This window comes from Delphinapterus leucas, chromosome 2, assembly GCF_059928025.1.
Source record: "Delphinapterus leucas isolate spDelLeu-1000000601 "Yukka" chromosome 2, BTC_Dleu_Yukka2, whole genome shotgun sequence".
Classification (NCBI taxonomy): domain Eukaryota; kingdom Metazoa; phylum Chordata; class Mammalia; order Artiodactyla; family Monodontidae; genus Delphinapterus; species Delphinapterus leucas.
In genome coordinates, this window is record NC_143130.1 from 45,043,850 (window position 1) to 45,066,865 (window position 23,016).

At 37.5% G+C, this 23,016-nt stretch overlaps 1 protein-coding gene across 17 annotated transcripts in view; it reads right to left on the reverse strand.

Annotated features, from left to right (window-relative positions):
- Positions 1-23,016, reverse strand: part of AKAP13 (A-kinase anchoring protein 13) — a 342,746-nt gene that overhangs the window by 67,947 nt on the left and 251,783 nt on the right. For 14 of the 17 annotated variants that reach the window (XM_089906833.1, XM_030764022.2, XM_030764018.2 and 11 more), the window contains 6 exons: positions 21,815-21,951; positions 11,585-11,955; positions 9,324-9,377; positions 6,033-6,098; positions 3,920-4,112; positions 954-1,062 (listed from right to left, as the gene is read on the reverse strand). In XM_089906833.1, the coding sequence (XP_089762959.1) occupies positions 954-1,062; positions 3,920-4,112; positions 6,033-6,098; positions 9,324-9,377; positions 11,585-11,955; positions 21,815-21,951 (930 nt within the window). The remainder of the gene's footprint in view (positions 1-953; positions 1,063-3,919; positions 4,113-6,032; positions 6,099-9,323; positions 9,378-11,584; positions 11,956-21,814; positions 21,952-23,016) is intronic. The other 3 variants (XM_030764016.2, XM_022563421.3, XM_030764015.2) reach the window with 2 other exon arrangements.

The window sequence follows — 23,016 nt, forward strand, 5'->3', positions numbered from 1 at the left end:
ATTTAAATCTTTATATCAAGATCCCACACTGCAACTACTCATGAAAAAGAAATCTATTTTTAAAATAAAACAAAAAAAGTGGGGTTTCCCGAAGAAACCTTTCTGTGGCAAACATCTGGCTCCAACTCAAATATGTTTTCGAGCATCTTTAATTTGCAAACGCTCTGTGCCTGTGGATGCCCGACGTCTCTACTAACTTTTATAGTCATGGATCCTGAATCTGCATACAGCTCCAGTAATCATTTTTGGCTGTAATCCTTTTGGCATTTACTTAACTGACTAAAAATGTATCTCAGTCTCTCTCTGTCCTTCAAGAGCTTGACATTTTTAAAGAGCTCAGGAAACTAGTACTGGATAAAATGTGGATAATTGTACTGTGGTAATATAAGAAAATATCTTTGAGACATAAGAGCATTATATGTGTAACTTACTTTCGAATGTTTCAGAAAAATCCTTAAGGACAGAGATAAAGACAGGGAGCAAGATGGATAAAACAAGTGTTAAGATAACATTTGGAGGCTCCAGGTCAAGAATATGTGATTATGTCTTTGCACTGTTTTTGCAACTATTTTAAAAAATAGTTAGTTTTAACTAGAAAATAGTTATAAATAGTTAAAATATTTTTATTTATAAATAAAAAACAGTTATTTTTAACCGGAAATTATCTCAAAATAGAAAGTTTTAAAAAATGTTTGTCAGGTTTAGGCCTAAGAATACAATGAATTTAATGTGTAAAGGAGATTTTTATGTAGTAAAAGGAGGAAGATCCCCAAACTGAACTCTGTGTCACCTTTCTTGTAAATGATGAGCCATTCATTCAGAGGAACAGGCAGGCAAATGCTGTAAGGTAATGGCATAGGGTCTTAAAGTGGGGAAAAAAAAAAAAAAAGAGAGAGAGAGAGGAAGAATGTTTAAAATATAATATATTTAATTTAAAAAAGTAGTATACTCACTGTCCAACCCAGGATGGCTGATTGTCATTAATGAGATGGATTTTGTCAATGGAGAAGAAATGGCTGATGTACAGTAATTAAATCCCTGTTGTTTAGATCTGTGACATGTCTGTGAAGGAAAAAAAGTAAACAGGTTCTGAGTATCTGCTCTCATATTTCTAGATAAGCACCAAATTTCACATTCTGACTCAGCCTAGGGAAATGAGGCAGTACACAAGAGGAATAAGAGCACAGGCTTTGTAGTCAGAAGTCTCCCCCGCCACAAAACAGCTGCTCAACTTCAGAGAAGCTACCTAGCTTTTCTGAGCCTTAGTGTTCTTATCGGCAAAATGGGGATAGTGAGAGTATCCATCCTTTACAGTTGTCCCATAACCCTCATAATACCTAATGACGTTTCAAACTTCGTAAGTGCTTAATAAAACATCTACTGAATGCATAATCAGATAAAAATAATTTCACTGGAAATACCAAAACTACATATAGTTCTTGCTCTTTGAAAATCTAAATATCACTTACAGATATAGTAGGATACCAGTAATGTTCTTATTTTAAAGAGTTGGAAACAGAGATACAAATAGAACGTGTTTTAAGATCACAAGCAAAGTTGCCTGTGCATCTGGACAGAAGCCTAAATCATTTTCACTTCCTCTTCTAAGATTACACTGCTTCTACATGAACATGAGGGTGACTGGAATTTGACAACTGAACTCCCTCAGTAAATTCACAGCCACTTCAAGGCCATGTAATCCAACCCACTGCAGAAGTTCCTGCAACAAAACCCATGACAGTCAACTAGTGTTTATTAGTATGGTTCCAGTGATGATGGGATCCCTCTCCTTTTGCTTTGAGAGAGGCCATTCTAATTGGCAACTAACTTTAATTACCATAAATCTCTTCCCTTCATAGTAGGCTGAAATCTGTGCATGTCGAAAGGGAAGCAATGAAAATCCGTTACCAGGGTGAACTCAATTGCGCCAAAGACTTCTGATTATTTAGAGTTTGTTCCATGGGTAACCATGGAGTCTGAGGCAAACAGCTGCTATGTTTTGAATACAACTGTGAGGTCTGAAAAATGACATCAGTGAAAGGCAGAGATCTTCAACAGGAAGTTGGCTGCAGGCAACTTGTGCACATCAGTGATACCAGCAGCTCAAATATCCACTCTGAGGTTACACACAAGATGGAAAACTATGGGTGAGCAGAGCCCCTGGGAGACTAAGCACACAAGGTGCTACACTGTCAACAACTTCAGCTAGGCAGACTCAATCAGAAAGGCCATTAGAAAGACATCACTTACTATAAAACAGGGTCACAGCTAAAATTCCTAGGAATGTCAGTTCAGGAAAGGTTATTACATAAACAATATTAAGAAAATTAAAGTGTTCTCATTTCCTCATTAAAAGTCATCTACTTCAAAGACATGGAAAAAACAGTGAGGCTAACAGTCTGGAATTCTGAGTTTCATACTGTTCAGCTAATAGCCAGTTATGAGGCTTAGGCAAGTCACTTAAATGGGCTTGAAGTTCTCACACACCAAAGCTTGAGCGGAATAGGAAGGGGTGTATTGGCTCTAAGTCTATGATTCTGTTCACAAGCACACAATTTTTGGTATTTTATGTGGTCCTACAAATGACCTCCAAAGGATTCTATACAGGTAAAATGCAACTTTTTCACTTGTCAGATTTTGCACTTGTCAGAGATGCTCTCGGTAGTCACCAAATTATAGTTTCCTATTTTTTTCCTCCCTCTTCCTGTTACCATTAGGCTAAATAAATCTAAACCATTTACTTCAATGAATATATTCTCTGTATTCTTATTTTTCTTAACTTTTTCTATAAGGTATCAGGCCAAGCAGCCACGGGTGGGGGCCAAAAGGAGGTAAAATTCCTTTAGGCCTTCAACTGCATTTTCCTTAGGCCTAAATTCTCTTAGGCCTTCACATGAGCATAAGCGATACATTCATTACTAAGGTAATCCTCTAGTGACAAATTTATATTTGGTCATATCATTGTTATGTAGCAGGATGTAATAAAAAATTAAATTTCTACACAAAACCTTAGTCACTGATTCAAAGAACAGGTTAAGGTTTTTGTTTGTTTAATTTGAAATGTTTCCTTACATTTCTATCTAAAATGCCAGTCACCTATTCAGAGACAGGTGTTTAACTTTTTTGTTTGTTTAATTAGACATGTTTCATTTGAATGTGTATCCCGGAATCCTCCCAGAAGTTAATCCAAAGTCTCCTCGGCCGAAGAGGAGGAAAAAGGACTCAGTGGGGTAGGATGCTAGAAAAGCATACGATTCAAATTCTCAACTCAAAAACTCCCTGATGGTAAGTGATAAAGAGAAGATGAGAACTAAGAAAAAGTCACTTGGTCTGGTGGAAAAGCAAGCCCAGGACCCTTCAAGACAGGAATTTCAAGAGCGTGATAGTGGTGGACATTAGGTGGGGAGAAAGAGAAGGCAGGGAGTGCAGACGCTGTCTCAAGTAGCTTGGCAGTGATAGGAAGCAGAGAGAATACTTAGTTGTTGCCTAGACAATGCGATGAGACAAAGAATTTTTCTTCCCCAGGAAGGAGAAACTTAGGATATGTTTTTGAGAATTGGGAAATTTAACAATGGTAAGTAATACACTTCAAGACTCATTTTACTACTGGCGTGGTAAAAGAAGTCCTCAGACAAGAAGAAAAACTCAATTTAATATCCTGGATACTCTCCTAATTTCAAAATGTTTGCTTTGCTGGAATATTTAAATCTATGCAGATTAATGGCATTCTCTAATTAGTATTAAGTGCTAAAAAACTGCTGTGTGCTACACGGAGAATATTATATAGTGGGTAAGTAATCATAGCTCCTAGCCTTATATTAACATAAATCTTGCCTTCTTTGTTCCTAATATGAGGACATATTAGGGAAATAAAACTAATTTTTTCCAAATTAGCAACATATACCCATTTCAGCCTTACCTGCTGATCAAACATCCTATGTTCTCTCTGGCCTGATTCCAGATCCTCTTCTGAAAGTGACACCAACGAGTCACCCCTTTCCTCGCCACTAAAAGGGTGTCTGAGCTCTTTGGTGTTCGAAGAGTTTACTTCCAGAGATGAGGATGGCTTGTTTCCAATACCAGCTCCTCCTGTCAAGCCTTCTAGACTGAAACTGAACACAGAACCAAGAGTTAATTCATTCTATTTCTGAGTTTCAGAAAGGAAGGAGGATACAAAATCCCTTTAGCTGTATCTCCCTTGCTCATAACTATTTCTATGTCACCCAGCAAAACCATCTGCAAGGGCATGGCCATGAGCGCCACCTACCATTCTCCACAAATATCCTGGTATGCTGAGAAACGCGCTGCACTTAAGATTTTTTTTTTAAAACCTCATTCAACTTATTCAAATGCTGAACCACTTAAGGTCATTTTCTCAGATATTTTTCAATATACCATATGGACAGGCCACATTAGCTTATTGATCTTTTATTCATGTGTGTTTTTTTCCCTTGATCTGATGTGATCAATCTTTGCCAGAATCTGAACTCTGCAAATGCCAAAGAATGAAATGGCACAGAGAGAATATGAGCATAAGTAACTTCCAGAAGGCAAAGAGGGAGACCTAGACTTGCCCTTGCATCCATCAAGTGGACCTTTATAACTTTACATTCAACTATAGTCTAGTTGACCTTTATAACTTCACAGGTATGCATCCACCCCCAGAAATCCCACATTACGTAGGAGCATTAATATCTGTGCACACCTGCCCGGACAACAACTGCTTTGACAGGTTTCCTGAGACTTGTTAGCTGCAGACAGGCACATGTGACATCTTAAAGGGCAAAAGCTGAAAAGCTACTGCATCTAAAAGAGGTTTAATCCCCCCCCCCCCTTGCTTAATACTGACAAAGGGGAAAAAAGCAAACTTAAGTTTTGGTATCTAAAATGGGATCCCTGGAATAGACTATGTGGTTTGCGGAATGAAAAGCATTTTTTTTGTAAGCAGGAGGCTATAGAGAGAGGTTGGCCATCTATCATCCTTGGGGTTGCTAGCCATAATAATTCACATCCGGTTACAACTGGATCTCAGAATACAGCTGTAGCGGACCATGTCCTCAGTTACAAGCATCTGGAATTGTATTTGAAGGTATACTGAAGCTATTTAGTTATCTCTGCTCAAAGTTAATTGCTACAAAAAATTTATGTATGCCAGTCTAGAAGGGTTTCTATTCGCTCTTTTTCCCCATGAATTACTTATTATGAACTGAAACCGTATGCCTCTATTTTCTTGAGTGAGTAAATTAAACAATGGACTTTGTTTTTCTTATTTCAATATGACAATAGAAATCATGACTAACTACACATAAATGTCTCTGTAAAACTCATTTTCAATAGCAGGGATAAGAAGACAGACTAAGTGAAGAAATTTAGTTTTCTATTATGAATTATTTGTAAAGCCTGGGAAAGCCAGATCTATGCTTACCACAAAATTTAAACCTGAAAATGTTTTAGTAATTAAATCTGGCTGCTTAGTTGAGAGAAGAATATGCAGTGATGAGGAATCTGTGAGCTTGGAATCTAAACAGATTGGTTGGTGGTCTTTTGTCACTTTGTTATACAGCAACAACTAACACAACATTGCAAAGCAATTGTACTCCAATAAAGATGTTAAAAAAATAAAGAGGTCGGTGGATTTGGAAGTGTAAAAAGATGAGTGCATCTTATTAGCTGCCTTATTTCTGTTATTTTTTTCCTCAGGATGTAGGAATTCCTAGGATCTGGGAATTAGGACAGATCAAAACAAACAGAAAAGTGATTTATCGTACCACGGAGACAAGTCTGTGCAGAAAACACCAAATCTATAGCCACTTGAGCCAAAAAGGATGCATCAGGGTATACCATCTAACTCCTAGGCTGTACCCCTTCAACTGGATCAGTGGTGCCCACAGCAGAGGCAGCAGAACACTGTGCTCACAGCCAAAGCAGGCTGCCATATGCATTCTAGCCACACAGAAGCCAGCTCCAAGCCAAAAGCTCAAGTGCCATATTTTATGATTCCCCCTTTGGTGGCTGGACACACAATACCATACCTTCTGTAATTAAAGTCAGCACTCAGAGCAGCAGAGTATTGCACACCAGAAGGACACCAGCTCATACTGGGGATGACATCAAAGGAAGAAACAGAAATGGAAGAAGAGGAAACAGGGATGGGATTATTGGGTTTAAAAAGAAAGGGCATGGTTAGAGACAAACGGATTTATCTGATTATCAAAAAATTAGGAATGTAACATTGATTTAGAACTTAGAAAATGCCTGGAACAAAAAACATGGAAACTTAAAACTGTTCTACTGATGTCCATCTACATAATGTGTTGGAAATGACTACGTGAATTCTTTACAGGATAACAAGTCCAATCTTGGAAAACCAAGAATTCCTCCTAGAGAACACTGAACAGAGAATCCACCCTACGTGTGGCTTCTTCTTTGTTCCAACCTCCACCACTGGGGACAATCTCTCTATACATCCCACCACTCCTACAACTCCCTTACCACAGTATCTCCAATCCTTAACTAAAAGGAACAATGACAAACTGCACTAGGGTAGGCTCACCGAGTCATCAGTTTTTTTCATGTTTCCATTAAGGATCCATCTAAGCCAGACAATTCATGTATCTTTCATAATGATATCCAATCAACACTTAGATTCACCTTCAAACCCTATTCACTAGGCTTGTAAGCTAAAGATAAAGCATGTAACAAGGATCCTGTTTCCTTGTATTTTAATGATAATGAAGGGATTTCTTTCCTTAAAAAAGAAAAGGAATTTTATAGTACGGAGTGAGCAATGTGTCTCTTAATTTTAGGTTTGTATCCACTTTCCCACAAGATTTTAAAAAATCCACTTGATCATCTATTTCCTTGACTATCTCAGCACTGATATTTATTCTCAAGCAGCAAGAACAGAAAATCTGGGGTTGGAAATGCTAAGTAAACATAACCAGCCAAAAAATAACCAATTCAAAATATGAGATACTCTGTGAAAGGAGCTGCATCCATAGGAGAGGATTTCTGATTAACAAAAGCTATCATTTAAAAAATAACACTGCTACTACTTTGGCCTTAAGGTCCTCAGTGACATGCTTTGGTTTTAAGAAGGGGGATAACAGTAAAACCAATCAGCTTCCTGACGCTTCAAATGGGAAGACCTACAGACACCAAAAAAACCCCACCTTGTCTTGAATACAGCTGATAACTCTGTTTTGTTGACAAGTGGGAGGTTTTTGACAGACGAAAAAAGACAAGGAAAATGGTGGGCGAATAAATATGAGCTACCTCTATGGATCCTCTAAGAGTAAATCTTTAAAATAATATCATTAAAAATAATTTAAATGGTAAAACGTTTTAAATCAGATTAAATTAATAGTACAAAGCTCACAAATGCACAAGCAGGTAGTGGAAATACACACCTGAGACACGTCTCTACTAGTCTGCTAAGCAAGGCCAGGCTGACTTCTAATTTACTCGTGTGAGGGAAGCAAGGCTTGATATAGTTTGCAGACACACATGAGATTCAGAAGTCCATTCTTTGAAAATTAATTTTATATCTCTAAACTGTTAATAAAAGGTATATTATGCCTAAATAGCCAATTTATTAAAAACAGAATGTAGAAAAAATCAGTAACTGAATATATTTCGCCGATTTATCATTCATGAAAAATAAAATATTGTCTTTCTTCCTATAGATTTAAACTTCCCTTTACTCTCAGAAAATGACAATGATGTGAGAGACTGGGATGAAATTTAGGATGAAGAGAATGAAGAACAACAGGGAGACAGAAACCATGTCCGAAAAGCTTTTCTAAGGATTCAGGAAGGAAGCTGCAGATGGTCCTACAGTAGCAGAAAATTCCTTTCACAACTAAGAGTATTTTTGGGAGCATCATAATTTCCTCAATTCCTCAACTGGGGGGAGGTAACAATTCATGGTTCTTTAGCTTTGAGATTTAGTAGTTCCAGATTTAAAAAACAAGAACAAAAACAAGTATCCCGCTCCCCCCACCTTTTAATACTTGTTGGAACGTTTCAATTTTAGTAGCTAAGGCTTAATACAAAATTTAAAATTATAACCCATGTTCTTCCTACAGAAATATGACTAGGGATGAAACCGTCACTGGACCTGCTGTGATGGCTGTATCTACATGCTAACCTGGACTGTATCCAGCAACCTGTCATCTTCCAGTGTCATCCAGTGCATGATTTTAATAAGTCCATACTGGAGAGTTTAAAAGAAAGTCAGACAAATATATCTCTAAAGGTTTTAGATACTTCTACTGAAAAAGGCATTTAACAACTTGTTCCCCTGGAGAAAAACTTAACCAGGTTCATGACTATCTAAGATTCATGAGAACATTTGTATTTGAGTTCAACTCTGTGCCTAAAATCTGGAATTAAAGGAAACACCCACCTGAAAAAGATGAAGTGGGAAAGAAAGACTGTTATTTGCCTGCTTCCCAACAAACAGCTTCAGCTAATAGTTAAAAATACCTTTTTACAAGTATCTCCTAATATGAGACACTAACAGTAATCAAACCATCGTTTTTAGACTTCTAAATTTTTTTCCAAACAAGGGAAGAAAAAGTCACAAATGACTTCTGTACGGTAAATATAAAACAAAACTCAGCATTTGAACAATTTAAAGCAAATCAGCACTTTCTGGCTAGAAATGACTTTTCAGCTTATAAATCACTATAATTTTTAGCTTCAAAATTTTATGTGACAAAAAATAATTAAGGAATTGAAAGACTGAGAGGGCCCCTGAGAAATCAGCTGATGCCTCTTACTTGCTTTAAGGAATGACCACATCAGTAGTGGAATGGAGAGCGCCAGGTGGCCTAGGAAGACAGGCTTTCATCACATTATTAAAGAACATGTTGAAAATATTTTAGGGCCTGTACATGAGCACACTCATGTTTCTGGTTCTTTCCCTCTTTTTGGAAAGAAAGAAAAAGTACTCCCCAGGGTCCATTACATAGGCACAACAGACACTTCTTTGAATTCTCCTGGATAAAGTTGGGGAGACCCTATTATCAAAATGATCTGAACACCAAAAAGCACAAGATGGAAAAAATATTTTTTTAATTGTTTTTCAAAAAATAAAAGTAGAACAGGAGAAAACTTCAAATTCGAGAAGCCATTTCATATGGAATGGACATTAGCAATTAATAAGTACCTGTATTTTATTTGTCTGAAGCAGACATGACATTACTTAAAAATAGACTGTTTAATCATAGATGAAGCAGAATGAGATGCTTGTTAGTATAAGCTCAAAGGCAAACAGTTAGTCCATCAAGTTAGTGACATCAAGTTAGTGAACTCTGTACCTTCTCCTATGAATGGGAGGTCTCCTGACAACATCCCCAAGAACTCGCATTGAACTGAAAATGAATGGTGGAAGAGGTCAGTGTCGAGTTGAAATAAAGTGGATACAAATGCATGAAACATACAGACATCACACTGGGAAGAGACACAATGGCCAAAGAGAAATAGTTCAGGGAGTAAGGGAATGAAAGAATGTGGAATCAGGAAAACATCATGACCAAAAAGGCCTGATAATTTCTGAGAAGGGCTACTTTGCTCTCTCCTTGCTCCAAGGAGTTAATCAGGTGACCAAGAATGAGGTTTATTAAATTATAAAAGTAAAAGGATTTTTTAAAAAGGCCATTCAAAATTTTAAAAGGGTTTTCTTAAGACTCTACAATTCAGGTTACACTATATGTAGATAACACTATAAGAATTAGTCAAACTAATTAAAGTGAACCCTAACTCTCATTCCATTATCTCCAGAGGTACTGGCACAGTGGTGCTAAGCAATCCTTAATGATAAACTCAAACAGGAGGTTCCATGGTATCACATAGATTGAAAATATAAACAATTTAGGTGATATGGTTCTAATCTTAGCTCAGTCCTAAAATCATGTAATCTTGGGCAAAATCATTTAATCTGAGCTTCAATTTCCTCATTGGAGCTACATGACCCATGAAGTCACATCTAGCTTGGAAATCAAAGTCATGGCAAAGGGATCCATAGTGGTTTATAAAGGAAAACAGATTATATATAAAATAAATCCTCATTTCTCAATGTTGCCGTCATCTAAGACAAGTATATCCTGTCAAGAAGCTTCTCTTGCTTCAGGAAGGGAATTCTGGCTGTAGGGATCATTCCCCCAACCTTATTTTTTCCTGTGGTGTGAATGCTTAAAAAAAAAAAAGTACAGCTTGAATAAAGCTGGGAAGGAAAGCTTTTAGGAACTGCTTTTTACATAATCTAGGATTTCAAATATATATAAAAACTGCCCATCAGATAAAGCAACCGCTTATTTTTAAGCTTAGCATTCTGAACTCCACCCCAGAATAATACGGAGTTCTAGAAAGAGCGCCTGACCAGGAAACTGGAAACCTGGATCCCACTGACCTTGGGTAAATGATATAAACTACCTGCAGAGTCTCATCTGCAAAAATGGGGTTAATCCCACCTGACTCATGAAGAGGTTGCAACATTACACGAGACAATGTGTTATTAAAAGAATCTGAAAAGGGTAGCAAGTCAGGAAGGTGTAAGATATGATGAAGGCAGGGACTTTGTTCACCTCTGGGTCTCCAGAACGTAGAAATGCCTGACGTGCAGGCGGTGCTTAATATATGTTGGCCGAATAAAAGAATAAATGAGCAAGTGAGTGTGATCAGATTACATGTACTTACAGCTATGAGCCAAAATATTAGGAGTTCAAGGAATTTTTAAAAAGCAAACAAACCAATAATTGCTGCTGGTGAACCGTTCTATCAATTGTTTTACACTGTCAGCCTCCTCCCTTGGCTGCTTGTCCTCATTAAGAAAGTAGCTTTGGAGCAGGCACACCTTTGCACATACAGTAGGCATCATGGCACTTGTTCTTTACACTTAAAGCCATCTGCTTAAATTCATCTAGGCAGCCAATGGTCAGAAGCCAATCCAACTTTTCTTAGAGCCTGCTTCCAAACTGAAGGTATGAGACTGGGTGGCACTTGCAAGAGAGCCCCAAGACTGAGTGATACATGGAAAAACAGTAACAATTGAATGATTATTTTGATCTCTTAAGGATTAAACACTGGTAATTTAGACTTCATCAAAACTCTCTGCACTAGAAACAGATGGCAATTTCTATGAAGCACTGTGAAGACTTAGATGTGTTGAGACTTTAAGAATTCATGTTTATTTCTTAATTCAAAACTGACATGAAACTATTCCCCCCCCCAATTTTCTAATCTCTGAATTTCATGAACAAATCTGGCCTGAACAAATGCTACCATTTATTAAACACCCACGTGACTGACATATTTCACTTGTAATCTTTATTATTACAAATATTCAGAAAGGCAGGTGTTTTACAGATGAGAAAGTTAAAGCTCAGAAGGGTCAAGTAACTTGCCAAGGTTATCCACATAGAAAGTTATAGAGCTAGAGTTTAAACACAGATTTTCCTGATTCCAAAGCCTATATTCTTTCTTCGATACCATGGTGTCTCCTAAAATCTTTTACTAATAATACCACCAAATCAAAAGCAAGCAGACACTGAGAGACTAGACAAACAGCCTGCCATCTCACCTCCGGTGGTTCATTTCTGCCTCACTGGCTGTGTTCTTCCCAGGACCCCAGCTGTGCCTCCGGAAAGGGGACAGAGAGCGCATAGAGCTCCTCAGGACAGAGCAGTTCGCAGGCACTTCAGTGATGCTGTCCATCTCCTCCTCTTCCATCTCACCTGAGCCAGCAGGCTCACTCTCACTCTCTCGACCCTCAGCTCCCACCCCATGGTTGTAGAAACCATCAAGACATTGCTGGTCTCTGGACCTGTTCAAATTTGAAATCTGGGGGAGGGACACATCACTGCCATGAGAAGAATGCCGATCCAAGGACGCTGTGTCATCGGTGGAGGAACTGGATCCAGTGATATCACAGGCCAACTGTTCTTCCTCAGGCTGTAATGGAGAGAAAGCACGTATGGTTGGAAATGGCAGGACCAAGCAGACAGCTCTCTGTTATTCCCCAGCGAGCCAATGCCTTTACAGTGGGTAGGACAGGCAAGATCACAGTTGGCCTCAAACAGATTTCTTTCTTAAAGCATGATCACAGATGGATTCAAACAGCCTCCAGTAAAGGTAGGGTCGAGGTCTATGCTCTTTTTACCCTTTTACTAGAGGTGCTAGATGGGAAGTACATCATTTTCCCTTTTTTACAGAGGAACAGATCTAATTCAAGTCAGTTTTTTTCAGTCAATACCATCAACTGAAATGAAGGGAAACTATGTCTCTGAGGTTTCTGCTTATGAAAACTCTAAATTCATACCATATAAAGTTTAGGTTTTCTTTGTTTTGTTTTTTTTACAAGCCTTAACTAAAAACAAGGTAGTGTGCTTGGCTACAACAGTGATATACTGAAGTTTATATTCCAAAAGCAAGTCTAATTGTTTTCAGGAGCATTTTGAAAAATGCAGAATAGCTTATTATCCCACCTAAAGTCTGCCACAAATGCCCAAATTCTGGCCACAAACACCTAAATGCAAGAAATCTATCCCCTTTTTTCCTTTAACTGAGTACCGGCTGAGTTTTATCGAGCCAAACTGTACATAAAATAATCAGTCCTGGCAATGCAGCCTTTGATAAAGTGATGATGCTCTTTCCCTGGACAACTTCTAGAGCCTAACAGGAATTGTGCCATTTTGATCCCAGTGGCCTGACATTCTCCACGTGCTGAAAGACACCAGAACACATAATTTGATGGGTGAGGGAAAGGTAAGCATCATGGCATTCAAAAAATAAATGTATCCAAAAGATAAGTAAAGTGTCTAAAAAGATACACGCTCACATTCTGAGTTACAGATGTTGGCACTGTACTGTCTTAATATCCTTATTTTGCATTCTTATGGGATAGGGAGCAAGGAATAGAGAAAGATATTCTGTGATTTTTTTTTTTCCCCTTCACAGTATTTCCCTAATCAGTCAGTCTACTCAGTTTTAATTAGGAGTAAAGAAACTTACAGCTCTTCAAGAAAGATTTTAAAAATTATGGAAACGAATGAGTCCTGTTAGCTTTGAAACAGAAAACAACTCCCATACTAAAGGGAGTGCCACTTTAAAGGCTTAACATAACACTTCAAAAGCACTGTACCTTCTGAAAGCATTCTTTATACCGCTGGGGCTGGATCTCACCAGCTCATATGAGCTTTTTTTTCCACCCTGTAGAATCCCGTTTCCTACGTTAATTGCTCTTTAAAGGATGAGTGAGGGAAAGATGCGAGGGGACCACTGGACAGTCAGAAATCTGAGGCCCAGACTGTCTCATGGGCTCCCCCACCCCTCCAAGTACAAGAGAAGCAAGATTTGAATGGAGCTTGATTTCAACTTTTAAACTGCTCTGTTCTGTTATCTTAAAAAAAAGAAAACCAACCCTGTAAGGATAAGATCACCTTAAAAAACAAACAAACAAAAAAAACCACCCTGTAAGGATAAGATCTCAAAGTCAATATCAGAAAAGTCCTCAGTGTTCCCTTCACTGGGCCACACTGTAAAATAAAACTATATGCTTTACCAAGTAGATTCTAAAACAGGGTAGGTCTTGTTTTAAAATAAAATTATCGATGACTCCTTTTAAGTTAGTGAGCATTGACCTGGGCATCCTAAAGTTTCTATTCCTGGGGCCACTCTCCACAGAAAGGGAGACTATAAATGGTCATGAATACCAACTTTAGAAGACACTTTTAGGATGTCTTAGCTTTTTCACTGTACTGTGTTGAACAGTGTCCTCCTCAAGTTCACATCCTTTTCGGAATGTGACCTTATTTGGTTGAGTCTTTGCAAATGTTATTCGTTAAGATGAGGTCATACTACACTAGGGTAGTTCCTGAATCCAAAAGTAGTAGTGTCCTTATAAGAAGAGACAGCAGCCCCTCTGATACATTGCTTTTAGGACCTCCTGCCTCCAAAACTATGAAAGAATAAATTTATATTGTTTCAAGCCACCAAATTTGTGGTAGTTGGTTACAGCGGTCCTGGGAAACTAAAGCTGCCTAAATGTCTAATTCTCAAAACAATACCAAGGGACAAGCAGAATGGGCATCAAAAAAGCAAAATGTGTGATGAGCCTGTTTTAAAACGCACAAGCAAGGCTTCAAAAGATATGAAAGCTTTTGAGCTGAAGTTTCCATTTATCACACATTCTTCGTACAAGTTAGCTCTTCCCAGTGTGAAAATGACTTGCAGATGGTAGAATAGGTTTCTCTGTAAAAAGGAGAAATCTGCCTAGCATACAGCCTCAACATAGCCTTGTTCCTTGTGTGTGCTATGGCATTTCTTGGTGTGTGCTTTTAACTCTGAGTTTTTAAAAAACAAAAAACACAAGATAGAAGACCTGGGAGTTTTTTCATAGTAACACGTGATTTCTTTAGTTTTGCATTCCTGATCCTGATTTAAGAATCAGGTTCACACAGTATAATATTCTTACACTCAAGTATTTTTGTGAGCTAGCAGTTATTATCTGAAAAGGGAAAAATAGGACAAATTCAGAAATTAAGACTGAGCTCATTTATTAAGTACTGAGGCAAATGGTTTTAACTTTAGACTGAATCTAAAGAAGGCTCTAAACTACTTTTTTCCAAGTTTTTCTTAGCATTCTCAAAAGAATTTCCCAACTTCATCACATCTTTACACTACCTTTGCAGACTAGAAAGTAGTCAGTGGTGTAATGAGAAATCAAACCCAGAGTATGGTCGTAGCCTTTCTACAGCTAGGTATGTGTCTATGGATAAGTCACACGATGATCTTTAGATCTGAAGGTTAGAAATTAATGTAAGGTCTGTTGAAAAGTATTGTCCATTTAAATCATGGATAACAGAGGAAAGAAGGAAAGCAGCTTTTTAAAACTTTTGAACTGTTTTTGCAATGTTCCCTTTCCAGTCCCTGAATTTGTTAGTGCTAAAGTTTCTAGAGATGTCTGCCAAATAACAGATGTGAGAACTACTACTTCCACCATTTTCCTCCCTCCTCAAAAAAGTACCAGATTTTGGGGGATGCTGTTTTTTCATTTATATATATTAGAAACGGAAAAAAATTATGGCTTCTGACACAGACAGAATGTTCCATGCCTAATAGTTGAAGCTCCTCTTAAGAGTTTTTGAGTTGTCAGTCTTTCTTCAGAGAGGTCTTTTCTCTTAAAATGTCTGCTAATTAAACGACTTTCAAGACTTAGGAAATTATTCCTGATTGTCTGGAGGAATGGTGCCATGGGATCAATTAAACTAACACATTTTTTAAAACTTAGATTTGAATCCATGTAAATCAGATGTACTAGTTAAACTGATCCCATGCTGCCATTCCTCCAGACAATCAGGAATAATATCCCAAGTCCTATATATATATGTATATATATACACATACATACATATATATATGTAATATAAATATATATTTATATGAATACTTACGCATTTATATATAAGAATGAAATATATGTATATATATTTTTTCATTCTTATAAACAAACGGCCAAAACAATTGTGATGAGTATTAAGACTGGGTTAGGGCAGAGAAGTAGAAGAGATGTTAAAAGGTGGAAACAGGAGAGAAGGGGTGATTGGGAGTCACGTATGTATGCGAGAAGGCAAGCATACTAGGGAAACTAAGACCAAGTCTACCTGAGACTGACACACAAATCCTTCCTCTCTTGAGTTTTCATAATTGGTTTCCCTCCTGCATATAGGAGGACGGGAACACACACAAAAAACTATCATCTCTACCATCAGCTTCTCTCTCCTTGGGGTTTATAAAATTTTGAAAATCTGCAAATGGTTATCAGGCTAGAAAAACCCAATAGGCCTCAGAGAGAATGCCCTCTGAGCACTACAAAGGTATGAGAGTGGCTGTCTTTCCAACACTAGCCTTAAACAGACAGTTCTGGCTTCAGGGGCAGGGGCTGAGTCCAACAGAGTGACCCAAGGATACTTGGGTTTTGCTTAATTTAAGGCCAAATAAACTAGAGAGAATGAAATTACAAAATAATTACATAAATAAAAGTTAATGTAAAAGTCCAAAACAAATGATGATTTTTATATAAAGCTTGAGAGAATCTATTACTTAAATATATGTGCAGTATAACTATTACATAAATTTGAATAATAATTATTTACTGGATACTCACCATGTGTGGGGCTCTATACTAAGTGATTTCGATGTATGATTTCTTTTATTCCTCACAACTATTTGCTTTAGTAGCTATTCTTATTCCCATTTTATAGATGAGAAAACTGAAGCTCAGTGAGGTTACATAATAAACTCAAGTTTCTAATTTAACTGATCTGGAGTAAGGGCCAGACTTTTTTTCTTTGTCTTTGTTTTTTTCCCTTCTTCTTCTTCTTCAAGCTCTCCAGGTGATTCTAGGTACAGCTAGGATTCAATCCTATTGCTAAAAACTACAGAGCTGTTACTGCAGCTGGGGGCAGACAAATCAATAACAAGATAGGACACAGGTAGCAATACTATAAAAATGTGATAAGTTACACTTCATCAAAAATTTAAAAATTCAGTTCATCAAGACAGCATTATCAAAGTGAACAGGTAGCCATAGAGTGGAAGAAAATATTTTCAAAATGTAAATCTAACAAAGGACTGGTATCCAGGATACATATATAGAATTTCTACTTCTCAACAACAAAAAGACAAACGATCTAATTTTTTTAATGGGCAAAAGAGATGAACAGACATTCCATAAAGGAAGATACACACAAGTGGCCAATAAACACATGAAAATGTGTTTAACATAATCATTAGGTGTCAAGGAAAAGCAAATCAGAAACACAGTGAGCTACCACTACATGCACACCAGAAATGCTACAGTCAAAGCAAAACAAAACAATTATACATGTTGCTAAGGGCGTGGTGCCACTATAATTCTCATTCTTGCTGTTGAGAATAAAAAATGGTACAACCACTTTGGAAAAGGGTCTGGCAATTTCTTATAAAACTAAACCTACACTTACGATATGATCCAGAAATTCCACTCCTGGGTATTCATCTAAGAGGAATGATAATATTTATATTTCATTTATATGAAGTTCTGAAATAGGAAAAATTAACCTGTGGTAGAAAAAAATTAGAACAGTTGCTGCCTCTAGTGGGTTAGAGAGGAGACAGACTGGGAAGGGGCATGAGAAAACTTTCCAAAGTGATATATCCTTATGGGCATTTAGGTTACAAAGATGGGTGAATGCATTAATCAAAGGTCACTGAGGTAGAGCTGTTATAGAAAACAGTATGGAGGTTCCTCAAAAAATTAAAGGCAGGACTAACTGCCATATATGATCCAGCAATCCCACATCTGGGTATATATCCAAAGGAAATAAAGTCACTGTCTTGAAGAGATATGTGCACTCCCATGTTCAAAGCAGCATTACTGACAGTAGCCAACATATGGAAATATCCTAAGTATCCAATGACAGATGAATGGATATAGAATTATTCAGCCTTGAAAAAGAAGGAAATCCTGCCACTTGCGATAACACGGATGCATCTTGAGGGCATCATGCTAAGTGAAATAAGCCAGACACAGAAAGACAAATACTGCACGATCTCACTTAAATGTGAAATCTAAAAATGTCAAACTCATAGTAACAGGGAGTATAATGGTGGTTACCAGGGGCTGGAGGGGTGGGGAAAATGGGAAGATGTTAGTCAAAGGGAACATACTTTCAGTTATGAGATGAGTAAGTTCTGGAGACCTAATATACACTATGGTCGCTATAGTTAATAATAAGGTACTGTATCCTTGAAATCTGCCAAGAAAGTAAATCTCAAGTGTTTTCTCCACACACATAAAAAGTAACTACATGAGGTGACAGATATGTTAGTTAGCCTGATTGTGGTAATCACTTCACAATGTATGTGTGTAATATGTATGTAAGTATCATATATATGTGTGTTTATTTATATATATATAAAAACAACATGTCATACACCTCAAATATATATGATTTTTATTTGTCGATTATAACTCAAAGTTGGGAGGGAAGTCATTGAATGGTACTCTTGAGACTGCATACTTCATTGTATGTAAATTTTATAAAAAAACAAAAAACAACAACCCTATAAACAAATACTGAATTCTAAGTATTTAGGGGTGAAGTGTATTGATATCTGTAAGTTATTTTGAAGTGCATCAAAGAAATTAGATGAACTGGTAGGTGGAAGAATGAGAGACAGATGCATAACTATGTAACAAAGCAAATATAATAAAAAGTTAATTGCAAAATTTAGGTGGTGGATGTTCACTGCACAATTCTTCTAACTTTTCTGTTTCAGAATTTTTAAAATAAAATGTTGGGGAAAAAAATGCCTGACTGGCTTTCTTAACCAGTGTTACACCATATAGGTATGATATAGATATGTATATAGAGAGGTGTAAACATTATATACACTTATATACACAGAAATATAGAAATAGCTATGCAGTTTATATCTTATTACTATACCTGAAGGAATCATGCTTAATATTGCCAAAATAGCCCTTTAATTTTCATTCACTTACTCGTCAAATACTTATAAATTATTATCTATTATATTATACGCAGGACACTCTGCCACGTGCCTTGAAAATAAAAGCTCATATTTTAAAATCCTAATGTATGCCAATCACTTAATCCATTTATGTAAAATACTTTATTTAAGTATCTGATAGCAAGCATCAGCCCTGCTTCACAGTTCTGAAATTACAATAATTTCAATACTTATTCATAAGTGATTATAGTTTTTCTAATCTGGATTCTGTAAACATATTTACTTTTATCTCTAAAAGTTTAAAATAAAAGGTAAATTTCTGGCTTGGTGTTTAGGTACTTGAGAGCAAACTACAGCAATATAAAATAAAGGATTTTCCTTTAAGGGTTAGCATCTTAGAGGAGTTACTTTGATTTTCTTAATCAACTGTGGATATGTCTTATAACTTGGAGGAAAAAACAAGGTGTAAGGGCTTTACTTTATCTCTGGGAAAAGAGGCAGCAACTATCAGTATTTTCTGTGGCTTTCAATTATCCTTTTGGATAACAGAGTGGCCCAGATCGTGTATTTTATGATCACACTTTTCTTTCTTAGCTAGTGCCAGAAAGCATCCTAGGATTTCTTCTCACGTTAAAAACAAAATTTAAATTTTATGCTGTTGATCTATGGAAAAAAAGAACTTAGAAATGAGCAAATATCCATAAGAATAAACATGAAGCTCACAACACTCACCAAAGAGTCATACTTGCCAGGAGGCAGGCACACTGAGTGGAAACATAAGATTAAGTGGAAAGTTCTGACAAACATCGCAGGCTAATGTTAAAGAGACCTCTGTTAAGGCCAGAGTCACACAAGTGGCTGCAGGAAGTGACCTAATGCACCACTCATGGTTCGCAGAAAAGGATGTTGCAATGCCTTGCCTACAGATTATTTTTTAGAGAAGGGAGAGTGGGAGGGCTGGAGCCTGAGAAGAAACTCTGGGACAGTCTGATGTTTCACAGTACATGTTGTGTGGATGACCACAGAGGAAGGCTTTTAAGGAAGTAGCTGATGGCCTGTCTGCCACTGCCATGCTTCTATATAAAGCACTGGTTATTAAAGCAGGTGTCTGGAGGTTGAGAGCAAAATAACAGAAAATGAACAGATTTCAGAGTTAGGGCTACGTACAAATCTCAGTTTTGTTACTTACCAGCTGAGTAATTTTGAGTAAACCTCTTTACCAATCAGAGCCTCTATTTCCTCAGGAGTATAATGAAGATAGAACCACCCACCTTGCAGGGTTGCTGGGAGCATGAAATGTGATCATACTTTAAAAATTCTGTTCAGTGCCTAGTATAAAGTAAGCATCTTGTACACATGAGTCTGTCTGTCTCCTTTTCCCTTCACATGTAAACCCTGGGTTTATGAATGCTAGAGAAAACATTATTGCAAAACCTTTCTGTCACTAACAACAGTGGTAGAGCGGAGACACTAAGAGGAAGGACCCTCCAAATCTCACCCCAGGCCATCAGACATTCTTCTGTCAGCATGAAGAGGTGAAAGTGCATCCGCCATTTCTCGACTTCCTGAGACACTCCAGTACGAAATGTTGGTCAAAGTTTATTCAGGGATATGCTTCAACCTTTAAAAATTGTATCTGTCCAGTCATCCTGAAAAAACTGCCAAATCTAGCACTGGCCATTTGTATGAACAATCTCCTAAGTGCTTTTGGCAGTTCGAATAATTAGGTAAAATGTAGTAAATTCTAATTCTCCTTAGCTAGGAAAATCATTCAATTTAGTAACCAGAAATAACTATCATTCTGCAGAGATGGTAACGCCCAGGGCAAGCTGTCACGCACCTAGGAGGTTCAAGCAATTATTTCTTAACGGAGACTTTGCAATTTGTTAAAAATTTCTTACTAAGAAAATTTTCACACATATATAAATGTTTAACAAATCCTCATGTATCCATGACCCAGCTTCAGTGATTACTGATGACTGTTTTAAAGCTGGAACTTAGAGATATTATCTAATTTATTTATCTCGGATAAAAGCAATACATTTTTAAAGACATGCACCTTCGGAATGGTATTCCCCTTGGGGGGAGGTGGACACTTTAGGAGTCCTTACAATGAAAACCTCAAAATCACAGTGGAAATTACCTAAATTCTGTTGGTTAAAAAAAAAAAAAAGAAGATCATATTGGTGTCCCTCTCCCTAAATAACTTCGGAGAAGGACAGATCCTCCCAGTTGTGTGGACTTTTTACTTTACAGAATCCCTTCTATGAGTAACAATGCCATGAGTCTTTCCAAGGCCCTCTGGAAGACAATGACCACAAGGAAAAGGGCGAAGGGAGGCCAAGCAGGCATACGAGAGCCACTGAGCAAAAATGAAGGGAAAGTGAAAGTAAATGCACAGAGGCTTAAATACATTCCAGACCAGAGTCCCAGAACGGTAAGCCTTCTTCTAGTGTAACTTCTAAACCCAGCATCATCACGCTGCCTTGGAGAACCCAAGCAGCCACTAACCCCAACTGCTCTCATCACTTCTCCAAAGTCATCGTGAACCCTCACAAAGGCACCTGCACAGCTGCCATGTTTCTGCCCCCTCAACCGCTCTCTATTTTAAAGACAAGCACTTGTGGCATATAACTGAGTACCATTTGCTGATCCTGCTGTGGGAAAGGCCTCTATTCTTCTTAGGAGACAAAACCAACCTTGCTGCAACCAGATACAAACATAAGCAAAAGAATGCAACAACCCCCCCCCCCCGCCGCCAACACACACACACACTCTCTCAGAGCTTCAAATTATATGAAAACACGAGGTGATTCATGTGGATGGGCTTGGCTTTTCACTAGTGAGAAAGCTTGGATTCCTGAGCAGAGCTCTAGAAACTTCCAATTAAGCAGGCTCCATGAGGACAGGTGACATCACGAAGCTCAACAGCGAGCTTCAGGCCTAAACACATTAATCAGAAGGCTCTGTGGTTAGTTTATACACATGACGTCATACAGTCTGAGCTGTGGTTCCTTCCTGCCCCCTGAGAAGTATTCACTGTCATCTGATTTAATTCACAATAAAGGAACTTCCATTTCTTTAGGCTTCAATGTGAGCTTCAAAACCTGTACGTAACCAGCCATGATTCTACAGAAAATAAAGTGGCCAAGGCCTCTTTCTAAGGCCTGGCAACCTGGAGCTTCATTCTCTGAAAGGGGGCATTTACACTTCTCTAAGACCTGAAGAGAAGCCCTGTAAGGCTAGTAGGAGTCACATCTTACTAGCAGGAGTCACACACTGAGTCCAACAGTACCTTGGAGAAGATAATGCTGTCCACTTCTTCACTGGGTGAGTGGAAGAGGTCAGAATCACTCCCAGATTCTCTTTTAAGGACACCTTGTTTTGAGGCACACTCTCTGCTCAATCCAACATCCAGGAAGTTATCACATTCTGAAAAAGAAAATTTATTCAACCACTGCTTTAAAAAAAAAAATCAGTTTCTTTTCATTCCAGCCTTTTAAATCAACCAACTGATCAATCTCCCTCCCTCCTCATACTAAGAAGCTGTAAAGGACACAGTCGAATTAGTAGCTTTTAATTCTCAGTTGATACAGTTACTACAGGACAAGCATGAGTTTGTCATGTAAACCACAGGTACAGAAAGATAAAACGATGATTTAGAACCGTAATTCCACCTATGTATTTAAATAATGATCTTTTCCTCCTGGTAGTTATAGAATTTATTTCTTTTGCTACCAAAATCAGAAGTTCCTTATTAGGAAACTATGTGATAGGATTTGTGGGCAATTTCTGTTTTTGAGACTTAAGTTCTTTCTGGAAACTTGTTACTTTATCAAAATACCGAGATAAAAGACAAAGGGGGAGCATAACTAATAAAATATACCTGTGTATTAAACTCACGGGTTCTATTAAGCAATAACAGAAATATAACTATTTAAATTCTCCTACCTTTAATAGATCTGACATTGGATGAATAATGTGATGAAGAAAAATATATAATCTAGAATCTGTTTTCAGTTCAACAACTAGGATGTGGACTCTGGTGAACCAGACAGAGAGGGCCTTGATAGAAATATTACATTGGTACATCAAGGGGTTCTAAAGATTTGTATGCTTAAATTAGCAAAGTATTTAACCCATTCTCTTCTTTAACTCTGTAAACAAAAAGGACATGTGACCTGATAACAACAGAGAGAAAAATATCTCTATGTACATGGTGAAACCAAGTAAGACATCAACCTCCTTCAAGAAGTTTTGAAGAATGAAGCGTTTCCATTCTAGTTAGCATTAAGCATGATTTGGAAAAACATACGTATGTTTATCAAACCTGCAGGTGACACTAAGTGATGAGGGACAGAGTAGATAACCTGGCTACCTAGCAGTTCATGAGAACTCTACCTGGAGGTTTTGCTTGAAAGCAAATTCAAGAGGAGTTCACAATACAAGGTTATGGCAAAACAAACAAATACTAATAGTTTTAGGCTCTATTAATAG